Source organism: Hibiscus syriacus, unplaced genomic scaffold (assembly GCF_006381635.1).
Source record: "Hibiscus syriacus cultivar Baekdansim isolate YM2019G1 unplaced genomic scaffold, ASM638163v2 tig00111402_pilon, whole genome shotgun sequence".
Taxonomy (NCBI): Eukaryota; Viridiplantae; Streptophyta; class Magnoliopsida; order Malvales; family Malvaceae; genus Hibiscus; species Hibiscus syriacus.
In genome coordinates this window covers 4,585,695-4,609,501 of record NW_024063082.1, presented here as the reverse complement: position 1 = coordinate 4,609,501, position 23,807 = coordinate 4,585,695, and the positions used below count along the sequence as shown (strand labels likewise).

General features: G+C 33.9%; 2 protein-coding genes and 2 pseudogenes across 3 annotated transcripts; 2 read left to right on the top strand and 2 right to left on the bottom strand.

Annotated features, from left to right (window-relative positions):
* Nucleotides 1-748: 748 nt before the first annotated feature.
* On the bottom strand, nt 749-2,088 carry LOC120162057 (annotated as a pseudogene).
* A 5,772-nt stretch (nt 2,089-7,860) lies between these two features.
* On the top strand, nt 7,861-10,222 carry LOC120161969 (annotated as a pseudogene).
* Nucleotides 10,223-10,514: 292 nt separating this feature from the next.
* Nucleotides 10,515-12,482, bottom strand: LOC120162446 (peptide-N4-(N-acetyl-beta-glucosaminyl)asparagine amidase A-like). Its single transcript, XM_039172596.1, has one exon. The coding sequence runs from the start codon at nt 12,422-12,424 to the stop codon at nt 10,544-10,546; it is 1,881 nt and encodes a 626-aa protein (XP_039028527.1). The 5' UTR covers nt 12,425-12,482; the 3' UTR covers nt 10,515-10,543.
* Nucleotides 12,483-15,286: 2,804 nt separating this feature from the next.
* Nucleotides 15,287-19,143, top strand: LOC120162387 (probable 2,3-bisphosphoglycerate-independent phosphoglycerate mutase). Of its 2 annotated transcripts, XM_039172545.1 has the most exons (6): nt 15,287-15,488; nt 16,081-16,417; nt 16,832-16,977; nt 17,259-17,535; nt 17,696-17,968; nt 18,464-19,143. In XM_039172545.1, exons 2-6 carry the CDS (start codon nt 16,109-16,111, stop codon nt 18,944-18,946), a joined length of 1,488 nt encoding a protein of 495 aa, XP_039028476.1. In that variant the 5' UTR covers nt 15,287-15,488; nt 16,081-16,108; the 3' UTR covers nt 18,947-19,143. The 2 variants fall into 2 exon arrangements, with proteins under 2 accessions (XP_039028476.1, XP_039028477.1); XM_039172546.1 differs by lacking the exon at nt 15,287-15,488 and having other exon boundaries at nt 16,059-16,417.
* Nucleotides 19,144-23,807: the final 4,664 nt, after the last annotated feature.

The following is a 23,807-nucleotide window of genomic DNA, read 5'->3' as shown; positions in this document are numbered from 1 at the left end:
CTACGTAAATTTTGTGTCTCTTTTATCTTCATTTTTATTTTCTCAAATCATTAGTTGCGATTTTGCTCTATCCGATAGCCGTCTTCCGCAACATTGCATTGAAACTAAAATCAAAACATGGTAACTTCTCACAATTATGCTTCGAACACTCAAGCTAACCCTAACTCAAGCTAATCACCCATGTCCAATTATGCTTCTAACACTCGAGCTAATCCTAACTCAAGCTAGTCACCCATGTCCAATTATGCTTCCAACACTCAAGCTAATCACCCATGTCCAATTGTGCTTCGAACACTCTCAAACATATTTCATATCATTCACTTTTTTGACTTTACAATTAATTCAGTGACACATAATTTTGTACTGTTATTATTATGAGTTCTTTAATTGAAAAGATAATTCTAATATATTATTAGTCATCACTGAAAAAAGTTAACATCATCAAATTGTAAATGACATATAAATTACTATAAATAATATTAATATTGTATATATGAGACGTAGACCGATAGTGTGATGAGACCAGACTGCTTCAATGAGATTTTATCTTATTTGTTTGTTGGTCTGGGTTACTAATTATTTATGCTTTGTGAGTCAATAATTTTTCATATTGAACCTATCGGTAAAAAAGAAAAGAAATGAAAAAAAAAACACACACACACGCACGCACACATAAATCACATTGTTTTTCTACTTGATTTTATTGGAATAAAAATCCCGACAAACAGACTCTTGTTGGTGGTAAAATTAAAAACAAGGGAAATTAACCCTAGTTTATCACTACTTTGGGGTCTTGATGTAAGCCACATGGGTTGCATTTGCAACTCTTTTAAGGGTTTTAAGATCATAAGCCACTCAACACCTTGAACTTTCCTGGTTGTAAAAGTAACCCATGCACTTGCAATCCTTGCTACATCTCTTGCCACATTCATCTTCTTTTATGGCATTCCCTCTTGTGTAAGTGGTCATAAAATGATCAACCCTTTCAAGCTTGTAATAGTAAAAATCCTTCTCGTTGCAGCTCGCTAACTTCTTGACATCGCAATCTTTAGTCCAACCCATCAGCCCGTTCGGCGACGGGCAAGCCACGCATTGGCTGTCCTCACAAAGCCCGAATTTCCCACATCGTTCCGGCAATTGGCATTCATCGTCCCAATTCGATGGATTTCTTTTGAAAAGAGTGAAGGTTTCATCCCGCGCACAATCGAATACAGGGTCATAGTAGGTGTAAACCCTAAGATTTCCATCCATTTCGAGTCGAAGAAACGATAACGTGCTGTTGTAGTTCCGTCTTCCGATCCTCAGAGTCCCTCCATAGTTAGAAGTAGCATGATACTCTAGATTTAGCCCATAGGCAGTACCATCTTCGTTTTCAGGGGTGGAATGGAACTTAACATATTCTAAAGGACCCTTTATAACATTCACCCAAAATTCAGGATTGAAATAAAGAATTGGCTTAGGGGTATTTGGGGCCATATAGTACAAAACCAACGATTTAGATTCCATGACCAGGCTATAAGCCGTCCGAGTTATTGAGAGCAGAGGCTCGACTCACAAGCTTGGTTGCACCACCAAGCCGGAGGGACTGGCCTGCCAAGAGGGTATCGGTAGGATAATCAAAACTTTGCCAAATAAAATTACCTTTGGCATCATGAAGCACCATGTTCCCATTAGGTAGTACTTTGAACCCCGTCACACCTTTGTTAGCGGTGTTCGTTTGCCAAGCGATCCGTCCATCGGCATCAGCCAAGACAAGGTTCCCATCACTCCCGAACGTCAACGTGGCGTTTTCCTTAACTGGGTTCCCCCGGTTCGCTTCCCAAACCCACCGGAACAAGGATTCGGATTTGTTTAGTCCCATACGCAATGCTAGGGTATATGCATCCGGGGTGGTGTTGTAGAAGCAAAGCTGGAACAAAAGGAGGTAAAACTCGATAGTTCCCATCGTACTCTACGATGTAAGGTCCCAATTCTCCTTCATTGACGTACTGAAATGTCTCTGAAGATGGAACCGTAGCTTTAGCAATGGAAAAGATTGAAAACAAGAAGAGATATATCAGTGGCTTCATCGTGGAGGGGAATTGAAAAGCTTTGAGTTGCTCATGGATGTGAATGGAAGCAAAGCGCTTAATAAAGACCCATTGTAATTCAAAAATGAAAAAGAGGGTTAATATTATATTCATAATATAATTTCCCATGTGACAGATTGTTTTTCTTCTTCTTATGTTTCTCTCGAAACCTGCTCATGCAACTTGTACACTACCATAATTACGTATTAACTTTCATTATAGTATATGCAACTTGTATATACTTTTAAATTTCATTACTGTTTTTATCGGTGCACCATTATCTATCTAGATATAAATTATAATATGGTAAGAATATTATTGTTCATGGAATTTCATCAATAAAACTATAATATATAAATGATTTGTTCGATAAATATATAAAAATAAATATCTGCATAATGTGCAATATGATATATTTAAATACAATAATACAATAGATTTGGATATATTGAATAATTTTAAAGTGAAATGATTAAAGGTAAGATGCTTAGTGTTTAATTAGCAGATAAGGTAGCCAGTAAGGGCTTTAAATTTCAAAAGCATGCAATTCTTTGTAAACAATGGTTTGCACGGCTGGAAAGGCATCAGCTTTTGTTCTCGGTATTGATGGGAATAAGAACCCGTTTGCTAATTTTATAATATTTTATGCACAAATTGCGTCGTCTACTCCATAAACTGTTATTAGTACGAGGATACTATGGGCTAATTCTATTATATAAAGTGATATTATGGACACTGTAAAGGACGAGCCTAAACGGTACTTGGAATTTCTATCTGATTTCAGGCTCGGCTCATGGCTGCTTGTGACATTGACCGTCAAGTTTGAAGTTCACCAATTGCTTCTTCACTCATTGGATCGGCCACTTGTTCACATGAACCGACAAGAGATCTCAAGGTTTCTTGACACATAAACTAGACAAGGTTATGGTTAATAATCACGGGCAGTGCAGTGCAGTTTTTAAGGATGAGTTTAAGATTACTTTTAAAAATAATTTAAGGTAAATTATATTTTCAGTCCATTTGATTTTTACAGATTCATTTTTTTTAATTATAATCTCTTACTTTATCAATCTATTCGATTTTGATCTCTCGATGTATAATTATCGAGAGATTTATTCTTTGAGATTATATTCCTCTTATTTGATGAAATTTCAACAAGATTATAGTGTAGGCATGCTAAGCAACTTTTTTATACTAAAAGAATACAACTTATTCAGTATGTTATATATAATATTCAAGATTATAGTAATTGAAACATATATGCTATGTTGTAGTTACATTTCATTGGACGGTTATTATAATTTTCTTGCGTCAAGGCGGTCACATCCCTGTCAATTTTATCTTTTCTTTTTTTCTTTTTTAGTTGATTGTTATCTGATTTTATTAGTTTTTAATTGTATAAAATACTCCAATACGAACTTTTGACTTATTGGATAAAATAAAAAAGAAAGAAAGAAAAGCTGCAAACAGAATCCTATTGAATCCAAGGAAATGGTAAAATTTTAAACAAGGGGGATTAACCCTAGCTTATCTCTACTTTCGAGGCTGGGGCCTTGGTGTAAGCCACATGGGTTGCATTTGAAACTCTAGTAAGGGTGTGTTTGGTTCACGGAATGTAAGATTATCAGTGGGAATAAAAGATTACCAGGGAATATGATTACTGGGAATGTTGTATTTTGTGTTTGGTTGGTTTAGCATGAATGTAAGATTATCGTATTTGGTTAAAGGAATAAAATATTATTAGAATGTATATTTGACCAAACTGTCCTTATTATATATTTGTATAATATTACAAATTGTAAAAGATTTATATATTTTCTTTAAAAAATTAAATTCATAATATTTATATAATTTCTTTTACAAAATTAAAAATATAAAAAATGTTTAATGAAAGGGTAACTTTTTTTTAATCCCTGAACTTCATATAAAATTTTAATTATAGAATTTTTTTTGTAAATCTAAAATAATTTAAGGATAAATTTGTAATTTAACATTCGTAGAATTTTTATTATTCAATGATAGAAGAAGGATATTTTTGAAAAAAAATAAAAATTTAAGGACATTTTAGTCCAAAACGCCGGTAATGTTACAATACCTAAGGGAAGGGAGGTAATGACATTCCCGGTAATATACCCCAAAAAATCTACTATTGGTAATAAAACATTACCGGGAATGAGATTTTCGGCCAACCAAACATGGGAATCCCACATTCCTTGAACCAAACACCCCCTAAGGGTTTTAAGATCATAAGCCATCCAACACCTTGAACTTTGCTGGAACCGTTGCTTTAGCAATGGCATCATTGTGGAGGAAAATTGAAAAGCTTTGAGTTGCTTAGGGGTGTGAATGGAAGCAAAGCGGTTTATGATGATCCATTTGTAATTTTAAAAAAAATGAAAAGAAGGTTAATATTATATTCATACTACAATTTCCCATATGCCAGACTAGACATTGTCTTTTTTCTCTTATTTCTATCTAAATTTGCACATGCAGCTTGTATACTACCATAATTACATTTAATCATCCACTTTCATTATGGTCTATGCAACTCGTATATACTTTTAATTAAAGGTAAACTACTTGAAATTATAGGTATAAATTAGTTACTAGTTGAATAATTTACCCTTTAATTAATTACTACTTCCTTCAGTTCGCCAATATCTAGGTATAAATTATACTCCATAAATATGATATAGGAAGAATATTTGTCCATATTGTTCATCGAATTTGATCAATAAAAATATAATATAGACATGATTTATTCTATAAAAATATAAAAATAACTATATGCATGTGCGTGATCTGAAATACTTAATAATACGACAAATTAGGATGTTTTTAATAATTTATATTATTTTAAAGTCAAGTTAAGCTGGTTATTGTTTAATTAGCAGACTAGTGTTCCGGTAAGTGCTTCAAAAGCATGTTGTTAGGGATGGATTTAGAGGGGAGTGTCTCTAAAAAAAATTAAATTATTATATATTTCAGATATTTTCTTTATATTTTTTATTAAAAATATGTTTTCGTCCTCATATAATGTTATACATTCTTTTTTACTTAAAATTTTATAAATTCATCTTCTAACATGAAATTCTATATTTGTCATATATATATATATATAAATACTTTGCAAGTAAGGGTTTTGATAATGGTTTCCATGGCTGGAAAGGCGTCGGCTTTTCTTCTTGGTATGATGAAAATAAGAACCCATTTGGTAATTTTATAATGTTTGATGCATAGATTGCATCAACCTTTTAACTTCCTCATCTGCTGCATATACTAGTTTATGGGCTACTTCTATTATACAAGGTGATAGTATGGGTACGAATCTATGAGGTACCTGAAATTTCTAACTGGTTTCCTGGCTGCTGCTGACTTTGACAGCCAAGGGATAGGAAATGACAAGTTTGGACTTCAATTATCTGCTTGCTTCTTCACTCTGGATGGGCCCCTTGTTCACATGAAGAGACAAGAGATATGAAGGTCTCTCAGCACATCAACTGTATAATAGAGATGAGGTCCAAGTCTTCTGGTGATGAACTGAGTTGAAGGCACTGCCATTAGGATGAGTTTTCAGGTGGAGAGTTGGAGACCCTTTGTGGTCAAGGATTTGGTGCAACTGTGCAAGAATGTACGGGGATTTACTGCATTACTTCTTTCTTTTTCTCCATCATCATATCCATATTACGGTTCTTCCCTCAGCCAATAAAAAATAATAATATTTATATTTTTTAAAAAATAATATAAAAATAAAAATATATTAGATAATAATTTTTTAACGGTCATTATGACGTAAGCATTTAAAAGAATAACGTTAAAACTTATTTTGGGCGATAATATTTTTATGCACAGTGTGAACATTTATTTTTGCATTAAGCATTTATAGTATGTTTTCGTTCTAATTATTTTATATTTATCATTTTATAAATTTATTTATGAAAATAACATATTCTTAAGATTATTTACTAAAATAATATTTTTAAATGTCACATAAGTAAAAGTGTGTACGTCATACGAATCTTTACTTTATGCAACACTAAAAGTGTTGGAAGGTGTATCTAAGGTTAAATTGTAAAAAATAAAATTTCACGAAAAATTTATATGAATTTTAATAAAAAAAATAAAAAAATGTGTGATGTGTTAACGATACGTAAAATCACAAACCAAGCTGAATGACGACAACATATATGTAAGCCTCGTCTCTTTTTTTTTTACAAAAAAAAAGTTTAGATCAAAGGTGGTTCCCCCAAAATTAAGGTATATCTAAGACCCAATTAAAATTTACATAGGAATTTATAGATTGTCTACTAAGAGTGATGGTAGTAAGTTTAAACTTGATCTTACAAGCTCAAATTCTTGAATCCCAACTACTTGTACCAACAAGTATGTAAGCCTCGTCTTTAATCACTCAACAAATGTATTTAAAAAAATACTAATATTTAAGCATTTAAACAAAAAAATATATGTAAGATTTGATAATGTAAATCTAATATTAGTTAAATATTAATTTTTTCAAGTACTTGAATGCAATCTTTTAACATATTCATTGAATAATTGAAGAAAAATCCAAGACAAGTGTATTATCATCGTCTTCCAAATCATACTTGTATTAAACCATGTCTTCAACACATACCATACATGTTTCTTCTTTTTGAATAAAGTTCATTTAATTTTTTCTCTATTATTTTCTTTTTCATTATTCTGATCCTTATCAACTCGTGTACTGCTTAAAATTCATAATATATATATATATATATATATATACTTTCGTCAACCATATCTTCTCAAAATCTTTCCACATTAATAAAAATGTCCTAATAATTATATCTTTCTAAAATTTCAACGCCATAAATACAAAAACACTTTCAGTCCATCAAGCTGTCGCATAATTTTAACAAAATGTATCCTGTCGATAATTTAGAATGTTTTGGACAATTTTATAGCGAAATTAGTTGACTCATACTTTTTCTTCTTCCAACAAGTTGAATCCAACCTTATGACTTCCGTTATGCAATAAAGAAAGCAAATGAGGCGGCCGAAGATCCGATTCCAAGTAAGATAAACAGTTTTAGCATGTTCAACTCTTGTTCCGGTCCGGGGAGTTCCGTTTTTCTAGAAAAGGTCTCATCCTTTAATATTATGATTGGTTGAGCAGATCAGGTCATGAGCGTTGTAGCAATAAATGCGAATTTTTTTATTATCATAAGTAATAATTTTATTGTTTTTCTTCTCAAGAATATAATATCTGAATTATCAAAATCCATTCACTGTTTTTCTATTAATATTTTGTTTGACTTAGGAGGGAAAGCAGCCTCACTCAGCGTGAAATAGTTTATATGTAGAATATAAGTTTAATCTCTTTTTGACTACGAAACCAGAGTTCTCCTTAGAATCTTACTCTTATAACTACTTCTCGAGATGATTTGTATTATGTTTATATATTTTCTTGTACTGTAATTGTGTATAAACGAATTTATTTATGTTTATATATCATAATATTTTGTAGGGCATTTCCATTAGATTGGTCCATGGCAGAAAGCTGCATGTCTGGTTTTCCACTTGAAGGGATTGTCAAATGTCAAAGAAAACTATGGCGGCCAACCAGCTGTAGACTAGATTACAGGCATCCCCTCCCTCTCAATAATCGTGTTCAAAAAGTAAACGCCTTATCCAACCTACCAAATGAAAACCCTTAATGCTATTGAAAAATGAACAGCTTTTTAGTTAGAATATATAAATATAATATAGTATATAGTATGTGGTGATGAACACCATCCATCTGATCAGAAGAGAGATAAGCCTTCCTTTAAAACTACAATAATATGGCAAGTCCATTGAATGTAGAGGCTTCTAATGGCTGTACTTCACAAGGAACCAGTGGAAGTTGTTGGAAAAATGTTATGGATTTGGGAGAGGCTAAGATTCAAATTTTGTTTGCAGTGCCAGTGGTTTTATCCAATGTTTTTTACTCCTCGATTACTATTGTTTCTGTCATGTTTGCTGGCCACCTTGGTGAGGTCGAGCTTGCTGCTTCAACTCTTGCCAATTCGTGGGCCGCCGTTACTGGTTTTGCTTTCATGGTAACCTCTCAATTTAACCTTAATCTGGATGATGTTCTCGACTGAAATTTGTTGTTTTCAGGTTGGTTTAAGCGGAGCATTGGAGACCCTTTGTGGTCAAGGATTTGGTGCAAAAATGTACAAAATGCTGGGGATTTACCTCCAAGCTTCCTGCATCATTTCATTCCTTTTCTCCGTTATCATATCAATTCTATGGTTCTTTACTGAGCCAATCCTTGTTCTGCTTCATCAAGATCCTGAAATCTCTAGAACTGCTGCTCTTTACATGAAGTATTTGATTCCTGGCTTATTTGCTTTTGGCTTTCTGCAAAACATGCTGAGGTTTCTTCAGACACAAAGCATAGTTATACCTTTGGTCGTTTTTTCTGCCATTCCATTCGGTATCCATTTTGGGATTGTTTACAGTTTGGTAAACAAGACAAGTCTTGGTTTCAAAGGTGCTCCCATGGCGGTTTCAATATCAACAAGTATATCGTTCCTTTTGTTAGCCATGTATGTCGTTTTCGACAACAAATTTAAGAACACGTGGAAAGGATTTTCTTTTGAATCATTTCATTACATCATACGGAACTTGAAATTAGCCCTTCCTTCCGCAGCAATGTTTTGGTGAGCATTCAAACCTTCATTTTCCAACCATTCCTACCCCATATTTGTATTGGACATATATATATTGATTTAACTACATGAAATCTTCGGCTAGTTTGGAGGGCTGGGCTTTTCAGATTCTTGTGTTTCTAGCTGGTTTGATGCCAAACCCAGAAATAACAACTTCACTGACAGCAATATGGTAGGCTTTTCTCTTTTTATATATAAATATATTTTTCTTATACATTTTAACTGAGCTTCAATCATGGCGGATGATTGTTCTGTTGATACCATATGCAGTGTAAATACCGAAAACATTGCCTACATGGTCACATATGGCCTTAGTGCTGCAGCAAGGTTAGTTTTGTTGCACCAACTTGGACTTATTTTCGGTTCTGCAGCCCTTAATTATTTTTTTTTCTTTCACAGCACAAGAGTGTCAAATGAGTTGGGAGCAGGAAATCCAAAAAAGGGCAAAACATGCTATGACTGTGACTCTCAAACTATCTGTCCTTGTTGCACTTGTAGTGGTCCTAAGTTTAGCCTTGGGACACAATATTTGGGTTGCTTTATTCAGTAATAGCCATTCAATAATCAAGAAATTTGCAGAGATGACGCCATTGCTTCTCGTCTCGATAGCAATTGATGCCATACAAGGCGTCTTATCAGGTTCAAAACACATTGTGTAATTCATATATATATATATATATATATATGAGTTAAATATCCACTTACAGAATGTAAAACTCTTTTGTTTTATACAAATTTATGACCGTTGGATGAGTGAAAATATATAGTTGAGATTGACTCTTTGTTTTTTTTCCTAGTAAATTTCTTCTCATCTCCTACCGTCAATATCAGACATCTATTTTCACTCATTCAACGGTCCTACATCTGTGTAAAACTAAAAGAATTTTACATAATGTAACAATATTCTATCCCTATATATATATATTATGTATTACACGTGTTCATATCGTTCTATTGTATTGTGTGTGTAAAATTATCATACTTAAATTAAAATTATGTTGCAGGGGTTGCAAGGGGATGTGGTTGGCAAAACTTGACAGTTTTGGTTAATCTGGGAGCTTTCTATTTCATTGGAATGCCAATTGCAGTTCTTCTTGGATTTAAATTTAAACTTTATGTTAAGGTGAGAAAATCATGTGATTTATAAAATGAATCTATTTTATCATTGATTTTTAAAATTGTAAATAGATATTTTTTTTTGTTTAAATATAAATATTCCAACTTTTTTAATTAAAAAATGCTTTAAATTGTGTTTCTTTTTTTAATCATATTTTCCCTAGTTTTTCCCCACTAACCAATCTTCTTCTTCATTGATTTATTCAGGGTTTATGGATAGGCTTAATATGTGGTCTATCGTGCCAAGCTTGCACCCTTATGTTGATTATATTTTATAGAAAATGGACGAAAATTAATCTTTCAGATAAGAATAATAATGAAACCCAAGCTGTTTAATTTTTCTCTCTTTTTTTTTTGTAATATGTTTAATTTCTTACTTAAATTACCCAGAAGGCCTCAATTGGAGTTTTCTTCTTTGGATATCTTTGGAATTTTCATTGGTTCCTTACACTATATTTGGATTGGGATCCGAAATAGTTGGACATAATGTTTCAGATTACTGGATATGCAATCATGAATGACCTAGTATTATGGGTACAAGTCAAGTAATATATTATAAAAGCTTAGTTTAAGGATGAAGAATCAAACTAAAGTACAGTTAAAAGAAACAACCAAGTTCATTCATTCTACGGTAAAAATTCAAAAAAGATACACGAGCATCTACTAATTTCCATTTGGATCAACTACATGAGATGCTAGAAAAGCTCTTCGAGCAGGAACGGGCCACCATCTTCTAAGACCGAATAGGAAACAAGATTTCGATCTTTTATTGCATGTGTCCCCCACTTCATCATAAAGAATGGTGTAGTTTGAGCTGCTAACGTTCCTAGAATAGCAAAATTTACCACCGTGATAATTGTATGATTGTTGGGTACTTGCCACCCCACGGACTACCAGGTTGTCCTTTACGACCATAACACCCTTTCCTTTCTGTAAATTCCGGAGCAAACTGCTAGGTGAACCGGCATCAGCATCGTTGAACTTCTTCTCCTTAAATCCCAATGTGACATTAGCTACAGATAATGAGGTGTCGTTTCCTTGATCAATTTCGTCAGAGTACATGTAGAAAAGAAACCTCTTGAGAGATTTCTTTGATATTGCATTAAGAGCCGGGATGTTCACATTAACACTGTCATTAGAATGGGTGACCTGATCTATGATCTGCAGATTTCCATTAATCACCATGGTGTTACTATAACTTAAATCTTGAGTGGCTTTGGTTGTGACTGTACCATAACTGGACGTAACCCATCCTGTCGAGGATATGAACCTAGTCGTATTCGTAATGAATGTTCCATTTAAACCTTTAAAATCTAACACAGAAGACACACCGAGAGGAACAATATCATATTGCAAAAGCTTCCCTTCGGTCTTCTCACTCTTACTATCTAACCATAGATGCAAATTGGCATCAATATACCACACATTCAAGGCATTTGTAACACTAAAGCTTAGGTTATGGGGTTTTCCATCCAATAGATTCCCCAAAAATGGGGTGATTTCGATATCATAAGTAGGGAGATCGAATGAGCCGATGGCACTAATCGGTCTCCACAAGAGTGGATTGATTCCACCAGTGAAAACCACAGTGAAAGGCCAAACAGCACCAATAACATCACCATCCAAACTAACCACGACTTCCCTAAAAGGTCCATTCCCTGCATAACCTGTAAGATTATTGGCAGCAATGTACTCATTCGGAAGATTTCCATACCAAAACTCATCATTCTCATGAAAAGAGACATACACTTCCAATACTGCTCGATAAACATTCTGAGGAATTTGAAATTTCTTCACTTTGACATCATTGGAATTCTGAATCTCATACCACAAACCATCATTCAATGGCAAATCTCGGGAAAAGGGTATAATCAGATCAGCCTCAGAATCAATCCCAGATCCTAAATTTCTCCTCTTTTCCTTAAAAAGATCCATTTTTTCCACAGCAGGGTAAAAATAAAGAGACACATTGACATGGTAAACACCGGTATAAGTTTTATCAACAAGATTTCCCAAATAAACGGCAAAAGTTTGAGTCTTGTTGGATAAAAGCAAGGAAGAATACCTGGTGACATCCTTTTTGACAGTCCAGAAAATACCAGTAGCTCTAGGTTCAGCGGTGCAGCTCCTGAGAAGTTCAACTCCAGATAACCAAACCCCAAAAATCCTATCGAATTGTCTTCCTTTACAAGTGGCATTCCACTCCAGGACAATCTTGGAAAATTCCTGAAAAGGGCAATCAGATGGGAAGTTATAGTTAGCCAAAACGGGGGATTTACCATAAGTGAAGCCGAAGTCATGTTGAAGAACGGTGAGGGAACAAGGATTGGTGTGTGGGACTTGGATGGGTTTGGTGACTTCAAAAAAGAGAGCTGGTGGGATGGTTTCATTGGTTGATGATGGCTGGGAGAAAAGGGATGATCTGAGGAGGGTTTTGGAGTTGTGGAGATTGGCTTGGCTGAAGAGGGGGTCGAGAAAAAGAAGGGGAAGCAAGTACAACAATGGGTTTAAAGTGAAAGAAGCCATGGATGGTTTGGTTGGCATGGAGTAGAGTGATCTGTTGCTGCTTTCTAGACCTACCCGACCCTCTGATTCATATGGATTCCGCAGATTCCAAGACTTCTTGTTGTTCTGCCGACTAAACTTTTTCTTTTCTCGTAAATATCCATTATTATTTTAATAATTATTTTTTAAAATATTTATTATTATCATAGATATATATAATTTATTTACAGATTGTGTAAATATTACTTACGTGATTAGGGGTACTAAGTTATATAAAATAATTATGAATAAAAAAGAAATAGATGAGAACTTGACACATTAAAATTCTAGATTAAACCAGTAAGATAAAATTGAAAATTCCATGTTAAAATTAAAAAAAAACTAATGGTTCAATCGTATTTGATTTTTAATTTTTTATTTTACATTAATTTTCTAAATCATTACTATTTTGAACTAATAGTTTTTCTGAATTAAAAATTGATAATTAGACTAAATAATTTTTATTAACTTATACTTTAAGAATAAGTAACGAAAAAAGAAAAACGAGACAGGAAACATATGTTTACTTTGAAGAGGGGTTTTAATGATGTAAAAGAGCAGAACTTTGCATTTTGCAACTCGGAAAAGATATTGAAGATCTCTAACGAGTTGATGATGAGATATATCCAAAATCATATTCTTTTAAAAGATTTAGATCTTAAAATATTAAAGACTATTTTTTTATAGTTTGGAACAAAGAATAAATTTCATTTATTGATATTCTAATTTTATTAACTATTATGCTTCTTTTACGTAAAATATTATTATTTTTAAATCAAATGATAATTTTTCTCAGAACGGATAGTGACCTTATATTTTCAGGAAGCACATATTAATGGCACATTTAGAACTTGAAAGAAACCAATAAAACAAAAAAAAAACAGAGAAGTTGAGCTGATATTTGGGAGGAAGAAGTAAAATATGGAATTTGAAACAAAAGGAATAAAAGACTTTGATCAGAGATTAAAGTAGTTAACAAAGGTAGCATTGTGGTATTCACATGTCTATGTGCTTGACACTATATGTACACTTCCACTGTTCCACACCATGCTTCAGGTTCTCAAACAAATCAAAATTCAAGAACGTTGTTTATCTGAACAGAGAAGGATGGACATCCCATACTGGAAAGCGGCACGTCCACTCTTACTACTATCCCCGAGTTCCCGACATTTCCGTTCCACTTAGAACGCCCAGGCTGCATTAAACAGGACAAAATCATGAGCCAAATTCGTAGCAACTATTTATATGAGCATTCAAGCACTATACCTTCAATGAGGCTGCAGGTGCAACCAAATGGGACAAATAATATCGGAAAAGATGAGAGAAGGGCAAAATCTAAAATTCCAGAAACTGAAATGAACAATACCCGTATCACATTTTTGCAAATCCAGCAAACATGCGCAGATGAGATCTGCTTTAAAATAGGATTTTTATTAAAGCAACTTACTGATATTGATGCAAATGCTGAAGGATGCGCAGCCAAAGAACATCCACATATCATATTGATATCCTCCTTCACTGCATGAATAACTTCTGCTTGCAGCCCCGGATTACTTCCTCCAAACGTTGGACACAAACTGATCATCGATGTAGCAACAAACTTGTGAACACTATGCAGGACTACTGCGTGACATTTTAAAAAAAAATCAATGATGACATAATATTATTTTATAGTGATACATCGGCATTATCGATAATTTTTAAAGATGAGTGATCCAAATAAATCGAAATGTAACATTAAATGTGATTTTAAACCAAAAAATAATTGAGTGACTAAAACATAATAAAATTAATAGTTGAGATAGTAAACGTGTAATCTACCCTAAATTTAAAGGTTTGTTCAAATTGAATATAATAAACTAAGGTTTTGCCATGCTTCTATGGTGATGGAGATAAACATGTGACTCTTGGGATATAGTTTTTTTTTCTTATTTATTTTTGAGGGAAAAAAACGAGGACATAAATGACTATTGAAGGTTGATATTTAAGATACGAATTAAGAGATTTCATTGATTGACGAATTGTTATTATTTTTTTAGGACTGAGTTCGAGCACTATGTTTATAAAGGTATGACATTTCAATGTTAAAAGATTGAATTTTTTTTTATCAATTACTACTTTATATTCACACCAGATTAATTAAAAAATTAATATCTATAGAATTCATACGTTAATCTTAATGATAAAAGTTAAAAAATTCTAATAAAAATAATACTTTAGAACCATCTCATACTATTAAAAATAATATCTACCGAAATTAAAAAAAAAATCTACACTATTTCAATACATATATATAATGTTGACTTGTAAAAATTTCAAAATAATAACGCATGTATTTGATGAAAATTTTCAATATATACTTTTACAACTATATCTAGCATAAATCTTAACACTTTAATTTATCATACAGACCAGTTATTTTAATTATAGTACTGACATGAAATATATTTTATATACAAGATTTAAGAACTTTCATAAATAGTTTGTAAAAGAAAATCAATTTACTTGTATAATATATTTTTATAATATTGTTTAGCATAATTTTCTATACATTAATATTATAAACGTTTAAAATATTCATACATTATATATATTATATACACTAGCTATTTTAATAATACTACTAACTATTAATTATATTATATTATATTATATATACGACTTATGAAATTTCACTAATGATTAGTGAAAAAATCCAATTAAATCCATAAATTAAAGAAAAATAATGAAGATTTTCACAAATCTAGAGCTTAGACAAAGATTATGATAAATTGGACACGGAAAACCTTAAGCCACCCAAAAAAACATACAAATATCTAACACGGATTTCTCTGCCACTTTCAAAAGAAAATTTCAGATTCTCATAGGAAAAAAGGGGGGGGGGAACCCATCTTTTGCATGGAAATTTGGGCCCATTTTGCTTTCCATCGATGAATAGAACAGAGTTACATTTGCTTTAAACGATTCCTTTCTGGTTAAACCCATATCTTCTTCTTTTTCTTATCATAATTTCCAGCTCAAGAGAAGTTTCCCATTAATCATCCTTGAAATCTATTTTGCTCAGGTAATAAGTTGACTATCTTTCTGTCTTAAATTTTGTTTTTGCTTATTGGGTTTTGTTTCAATTCACTTTTTAATTGGGGTTTTCTTTTTCATATCTTTTTAGTTTTTATTATCTATTTGATTTAGCTTATAATGTAAGCGGTACCCATCTTGTATTTTGGCTTCAATTTTATGAATTCACCTAGTATATTGTTTCTGGTAAAAAAATCATTTCTTATTTTGGTGATATTCTGATTGAAATGTATACTACATTTTAGACAATTTAATCCTGATGATCTGCTGGCTTAAAAACCAATGGCAAACTGATATAAGTATCACTTTGATCAAGCCGGTTGCTTTTATGGCTACCGACCTCTCATGCGATTTTCGAATCCAATCATGGATTTGCGATCCGATTTGTAAATCTATAGCATCACAAAAGACAATAAGCTTGTGCTTGGTTCAGAGGTTTTAGTGTGCTTAAAAACATTTTGTAGCAGCTTCGCTCAGTGTAGGAACTGGTTGTTTTGCTGACTTTGGTATACGACTCACCATACTGAAACAATCTATTTTCAGTTCATTTCTGTTCATCTCCGCGACTGCTTTTTAAACAGAATAAGGCATAAATAGATACACAGAAATATGGGCAGTCCTGCCGAGCCAAAGAGAAGAGTGGCATTCGTGTTGATTGATGGATTGGGAGACGTATCAATACCGAAGCTTGGGTGTAAGACTCCCCTGCAGGCAGCCAATGTTCCAAACTTGGATGCTATAGCATCAGCTGGAGTTAATGGTCTCATGGATCCCGTGGAAGTAGGTTTGGGTTGTGGGAGTGACACTGCTCACCTTTCTCTGTTGGGCTATGATCCCAGAGTATATTACCGAGGGCGTGGTGCTTTTGAGTCCATGGGAGCTGGGTTGGCCATGTCACCTGGAGATATTGCATTCAAGGTGTGTAACCTACTCTACCTTTCCCCTTTCTTTGCTTGCATTTCTCAGTAGATTATTTGCTGATAATTTTTCTGTTTTGGAACATTAACGGAACATCCCTCAATGTGATAAATACTATAATCTAGTACTGGTAATTTGATTTTTTATTCAAGAATTTCAACTTCTTAGTCAAGTTTAATGTACGTTATATGATCTTACATCTTTAACCCCTATTTCCTCTGAAAATGGTTATGATTATATAATCCCTTTTTTTCCTACTAGATATGTTCTAACTTCTGAATTCACTTTGTTCCCTTAAACATTTTCCTTATTCATTTTACCAGCAAGTTAATATATAATAGTTCTATGTATTTTCTTTAGAGCATGTCCATAGTGTTCTTATACATGATTACCATTCCAATTATCTATCTTCAGTCCAATTTTGCAACTTTGGATGAGAAAACTGGCATAGTTACGAGTAGGAGAGCTGACAGGCATTTTGAAGAAGAGGGGCCTATCCTTTGTAGTGCCCTGGATAGAATGAAACTCCCATCTTTTCCCGAGTATGAAGTTAGAGTCAGGTATATTGTGATTCATTACCTTAAATTTGACTTTATGTTGTGATATTATTTTTCTTAAGTTCTGCAGGACATCTAGCTTACTCGAAAAAGTTTCATTTTTACATGGCTGTTTTGGTTATTGGGTTTCCTATGATTAACAATTTTGAACCTTGAAAATGTCTAGTAAATGGTTATGATGGTTAAGATAGATGGTTTTGAGAGTGCTTTCTTCTATATCAACTCCATTAAGGGTTGGTTTAACAACTATTTAATGCTAAGTCATCGTAATCAACCTCTTATAGGTATGCTACAGAACACCGATGTGGAGTTGTTGTTAAAGGACCAAGACTCAGTGGAAATATATCAGGAACTGACCCTTTGAAGGACAATCGCTTACTTCTGGATGCCAAAGCTTTAGATGACACCAATGAAGCAAGACACACAGCTGCAGTTGTTAATGAATTATCCAGGGAGATATCGAAGATACTGGTGTCTCACCCATTGAACGCAAAGAGATTAGCAGAAGGGAAGAATGTCGCCAATGTTGTCCTTCTAAGAGGCTGTGGTATTCGAATCGAGGTATTATGTCCTAGAATTTTCCAAAATGTGCATGTATTATGAGGAGAAAAATACTTACACCAAAAAAATGTTTTCATTTTGCATTTTTCTACTTGGTTTCTTTTTCTTATATAATAGGATAACCAATAAATGGCTCTATATTTTCTAATTATGCATGTAGGTTCCTCCATTTGAAAAGAAACACGGCTTGTGGCCTTGTATGGTGGCCCCCACAAAAATTATTGCAGGATTAGGCCTATCACTTGATATCGATATCATAGAAGCTCCTGGAGCAACCGGAGACTATCGAACACTTTTGACTTCAAAAGCAACTGCCATAGCTAAGGCACTCTCTGCTCCTTCACAAACTTGTCCTAGTGTCTTCGTACCAGGAGAGGATGAACACAAGCCTGGCAGATCAGATGGCTATGATTTTGGATTTCTCCATATTAAGGTAATGACCTTATGAATGCATCATTTATTGTTGCTTTTTGGTGTTTCCTTGTACTTAATAGATACTTGTAAGTAACTGCCATTTGGGCCAGAATCGCTGTTATTTGTTCAAGTCCCTTTTTTTGTATTTCCCTGAGTTTGCAACCTCTTATGTTTTATCCCACATAAGATAATCTTGTTTTGGAGTTTGCTGATTATCTATGCCAAACGTTATCCTGATTTATCAATCCCGAGTTTGAGAATCTTCTTTTCTGCAATATTGTCTGGAAAATATCTTCTTTCAAAGTAGCAGCAACCGGGTATGGTAAATGGTGAATTTTTTTGACAACTGATATCACAGAGGTTGATTTATTTCTTCCATTTTGGCTTTATACGCGTCTCCTGTCCTTGTTATGGACGCTAACAAGTTCTGATGTTTATGGAAGCCTGAAATCTATGAGCATCATTCTCCATGTCGTTTAAGCAATGTGATTTACTTGATCTTCCTAAATTGCAGGCAATAGATGATGCAGGTCATGATAAGGCAACTGTTTTCAAAGTAAAAGGATTGGAAGCTGTGGATCAAGCTATAGGACAGCTGGCCAAGCTCCTGTGGCAGACCGAATCGACTGGAAATTTTCAATATTTTATTTGTGTTACCGGTGATCACTCCACACCTGTCGAATATGGAGATCACAGTTTTGAACCAGTTCCATTTACAATGTGTCAGTTGAAAGATTTTGTGGGTGCCGTTGGTGGGGAGTCTATTGTTTTGGAAACTTCTCTTGATCCATTTCCTCTTCCGACTGTCAAGGCTGATGAAGATCTAAATGAAGACATTGCTTTAGAAAAAGGGGGAAAATGCAAGCAAATTCAATCATTTTCCGGTGATTTGGTTTTCAAGTTTAACGAGATTGCAGCGGCCAGGGGGTCTCTTGGACGGTTCCCTGGTGGTGAGATGATGGGGATTATAAAGAGATTTCTTAAATTAATTGCATGACTTTCATAACCTCAGTGTCTGAATAAGGTACTTATTCGAAAAATAACAATGTGATGTCGAATGCTCTTGATCCATCAACTATTCTGTATGCTCCTGCATTCCGACATCAAGTACCGGAAATAGACTACTGTCATCGAACAATAACGAATGTTCTTGTTTTGTGAGAAAAATAAGTAGTATTTTCAGGGTATACATTCGACTTTCCTGACTTTTGATTGAATTTTCGTTTTTGTTGAGAACTTGCACTGCTTTGACATATGAACATCTGGTAAATAATAGACCTTACACAGATTCATGATCGGTGTGGAGGTGACGGACATCTGGTACAAGACCCTGGCTAAAGACGGAAGCCCGGTTCGCATTTGGGCATGGGAGACTGCTTTACACTTAAACCATTCACCATTTGTGAAGCTTTACTTTGCTGCTTTTCATTATCTTCCAAGATCAATATGCTCCTCGTAATGTGTAGAAATCAATTTTTTCATTTTAAATTATTATTATTAAATTATTATTATTATTATTATTATTATTATTATTATTATTATTAATAGTAATATTATTTATTATTTAAATATTACAAAGCCCAAATCACAATCCAATTACATTCAAATCCCAAACCCAAATGGAAACCCTGAATCAATTTGGGGTTTCAGCTAGGGTTTTCAAACCCTAGCCCCCAGCCGCCGTCAACATCATCAGCCGTTGGATCTGGAAAGATTCAACGGCCCAAAAGGGTTCCAGATGGAAAACCCTAGGGTTTCTAACCCTAGCAGCCAGCCGTTTCCAGATGCGGCGCCACCCCTGAAGCCACCCCGACGACCGACTCTCTGATGCCAGATGGTCCAACCAGTTGCTGCCGACGCTGTTGCTTCCACGACGCCGACCTCGTCGAGCTTTCCAGAAGCCAGCTGCCTCACCAAATCAGTGCTCTATGGTGAGTCACCGCCATAGCTTGGTGACTCACCAAAGATGCTAGATCGGACCGGTCCGAGGAGTACACTGTGGTGGCTATAAAAGCCACCACTGAACCTGCAAAAAAAGAAAGGAGAGCGAGGACAGAGAGCAACGGAGAACACAAGAGAAACGAGAGATCCAGCAAAGAAAAAAAAAGGGAAGACAGAAAGCTACCAACGAACCCACAACCAACATAAAACCAAAACAGAAAGCAAAGAAAGAAGAAAGAAACTTACCCTTGGAGCTTTGACCACCGTCGGAAGCACTAAACATCGCCGGAGAACAGAAAATACCGAAGGTATTTTCGTAGATTTACTCCGATTAGGAGTCTTTTAGGGAAAACAAAGACCGGAATCGGTCTTAGGGCGTTTAGATCTACGCTTTGGGGGTATTTTTGGTGAATTCCGACCACCGTTACGGTGGTCGGCGGCGGTGGTCGGCGGCGGAGTACGGTGGCCTATGGCTGCCGGTTTCCCTCCGGCGAGGGAAACTAGAGAGAAACCAGAGAGAACTCTGGTTCTCTCGTTTTGAGAGAGAATGGAAATAGGCAAATGAGAAGCTTGGCCCTTCGGGCCAGGCGTTTAGGGTATTTAAAACCCTCCCCAAACGACGTCGTTCTGGGGAGGGTATCTGTGTAATTTCCATCATGGGTAAACCCTTTCCGCAGTCACTCCGAGTTTATAACATTACAAATTAGTCACTGGAAGCAAATTTTGATTCTTTTAATTATGTCATTCTATTTTATTTTATTACATTTTAGTCATTATCAGTTTATATATATATTTAGGGTAAATAACTGATTTAGTACCTTATAATTTTATTAACATTTATTTTAATCCGATTAATTAAATAAGGCTAAATTACATTTTTAGCACTTAAAGTTTTTATTTATTCGAGATAGAGCCTTTAAACTTTGATAAATTTTATTTTAATCAATGATTAATTAATTAAGGATTAATTACACTATTAGTAATTTTATTTTATGATGATTCAAGTTATGTTCATTATTTTAAATAATTTTACATTTATTATTATTTTATTTATTTATAGTCATTGTTTAGTTATTTTTTTACTTAATTTTTATTATTTTAATATATTTTAAATCATTACTTTAATTATTGTTTTACTATATTATAAATATATATATTATTTATTTAATAATGTTTATTTATTTTCCATATTAAAGAAAAGGGCAGTCTTAATACAACTGGATGTCCTATTTTGGTATTTTAAAACTAATTATTATAAAAATTATAATTTAGTTTTATTACGTTTTTATTTATTAATATAGAAGGAAAGAGTTGTCTTAAGGTACCTAGAAGCCCTTTTCTGATATTTCTAAATAAATAAATATCTTATTTATATATTAATATATTTTCTTAAAATTATAAATTTGAAATAAAAAGATTATGAATTAAATATATTCGAAATTTTTTCTTCTAATAATAGAGACAATTTATAGTTAATAAAGTACCAATTTTGGGCGTTGTAGGGGTGCTAATCCTTCCCTAAACGTAACCGACCACGAATCCCTTTTTATTAATAAAAAGAATGAATTTTTGGTTAAACGCAGATCAGTTTATCTTTTAACTGATGTTTTCTTAAAAACTCTTTTAAAAGATGATTTTTAGGTATTCGACCTACCTGACTCAAAAGGCCGATGGCGACTCCCAAATTATTTTAAAAACCATTTATTCACATTACTTTTCCCATAAAGTTAATATTTTCGTGCCCGGACGAAAACCGGTTACGACAGCTTGGCGACTCTGCTGGGGACCAAGTCATGCTTTGAAATCAATTATAAATTGTCTTTATTAATTAAAAATTAAAAATTCATACATTTAATTTTTAATTTTTTCTTTTCAAAATTTTTATATATACTTATTATTTTCATAATATTTATATGTTATTTAATGCTTTATATTCAAATATTAAATTTTATTATTTATTTGTTAGAGGTTTGAACATTTCTCCTCACACACAACACTTGCATTGCATAACATAAAGCTCTATAATTGAGTTTGTCCCTTTTAAGTGAGAGTGAAAGCGACGTCTTCGTGAGAATTTATTCTCCGTGTCAGACCTAGCAAGTAACTTTCGGGGTTCATATGCTCTATGTCTTCGTGAGAATTTATTCTCCGTGTCAGGTATAGAGAAATGTGTCCTCTCGAATTAAACTCGATCCATTTAAGTCTGTAATGGATTAGGATTGAGGGTTGATAGCCCAAAGGGGCATCAACAAGGACAATTCGAGTACCTTTACTCCTAAAACTGAAACCATGCATGTAATAAACCTTAGAACTTCTCCTGATCTAAACCTTTGTCCTTAGGTGTACACAAAGGAGAAATAAGCTTTAGCTTTTAATTTTTTAATTTATTATTTTTTCTGAATAAATGCCTGCGAACTAAAAATCATGCGGTTAGGTTAAATTTTCCAAACAAAGCATGGAACTAGAAAGCATGAGGTTAAGATTTATACCTTGATAGATAGATTTTTTTCATTAGTTGGTACTAACTATTTTATTTTTTCTCATTTCTTTTGTTTGCATTGCATGATCATAGCATAACCAAAAGGTGTTTACTTGAAAGACTGTTCATCATATTGGAAAGAAATCGTAAATGGACAAAAAGTTTTATGATCAAACAAAATATGATGCGGCCAAAGAAAGACATTCTGAGGAAACTCCGAGGATAGAAGCATGCTATGCACCCAAAGATCGTATGACCATTAAGGAGCAAGAGGAGATACGAGAAATAAGAGAGCAGATGTCCAAGATGATGGATAGAATATCTGTGTTGGCCAAAGGAAAAGAGATTCCAGCACAGAAAGAGAGAGAGCTCAATGAACCTAACTCTGCAGTTTCAGATACGCAAGGGATTTCGATTCCTAACCAATTAGAGAAATTACAGACAGTCATCATTCGTATTCACAAATCGTATGGAGATACCAAAGAAATGGTGACAACCGTACAAGCTCCCAGAGAAGAGAAGAAATCATGTAATCAGAAATCATCAAAGTTTGGTCTGCTCCCGATGTCTAAAACTCAGGTTCAATCCAAGACAAAAGGTGGCTCTCATCTTGATACTATCCCCATATCATATAAAGAGTTGTATGAGAAGCTATTTGAAGCACAAGAAGTGGATCCATATTATATAAAACCGTTCCAACCTCCATATCCAAATTGGTATGACATCAACGTTCATTGTGAATATCATGCCGGAGCTCAAGGACATACCATCGAGAATTATCTTGCCTTCAAACGCCGAGTCCAAAGTCTTTTGGATCATGGAACCTTACAATTTATGGTAAATGATCGACCTAGTTTGGTAACTAAGGGTCCTGATAGATTAATACCAAAAGTCTTCAAAGGTAAGAATATCAGTAGGGGCGCCCAGAGAGAAGAAGATTTGATGAGGTTTGAAGCTCAAATACGTCATTTGAAGATTGAAAACGATAAATTGAGCACCAAAATGGAAACCATACATGAAGACTTCCAGAAGGTCAGTCAAGCTTTTCAAAATGCTGGCATAGGAAACACCCCAGAAGAGTGGATATCAGGGGTCACTAAACTGAAAAAGAGTTGCAGCATACATGAAGATCTTCTCCAAAAACTTTTTGAACACAAATGTTCTCTCGCAAAGAAAAATGATCAACTCCAAGAATTAACATAGGAGATGAAAGAACCCCAGAATGTCATGAAAGAAGCTGCAGTCCAAACAAGCAATATGGCCCATAAGCTGATAATCTAACTTGGTTTTAGAGAAGAAAATGGGAAAGTTATTCCCTATATGTAAAGTTTTGTTGAAGTTAGGATTAAAAGTTGTCCCCTACATGTAAAAGTTTTGTTTGATGTACTGAAGCTTTTGTGTTCAATGAAATCTGTTCTAAGATGATCACTCTTAAGTA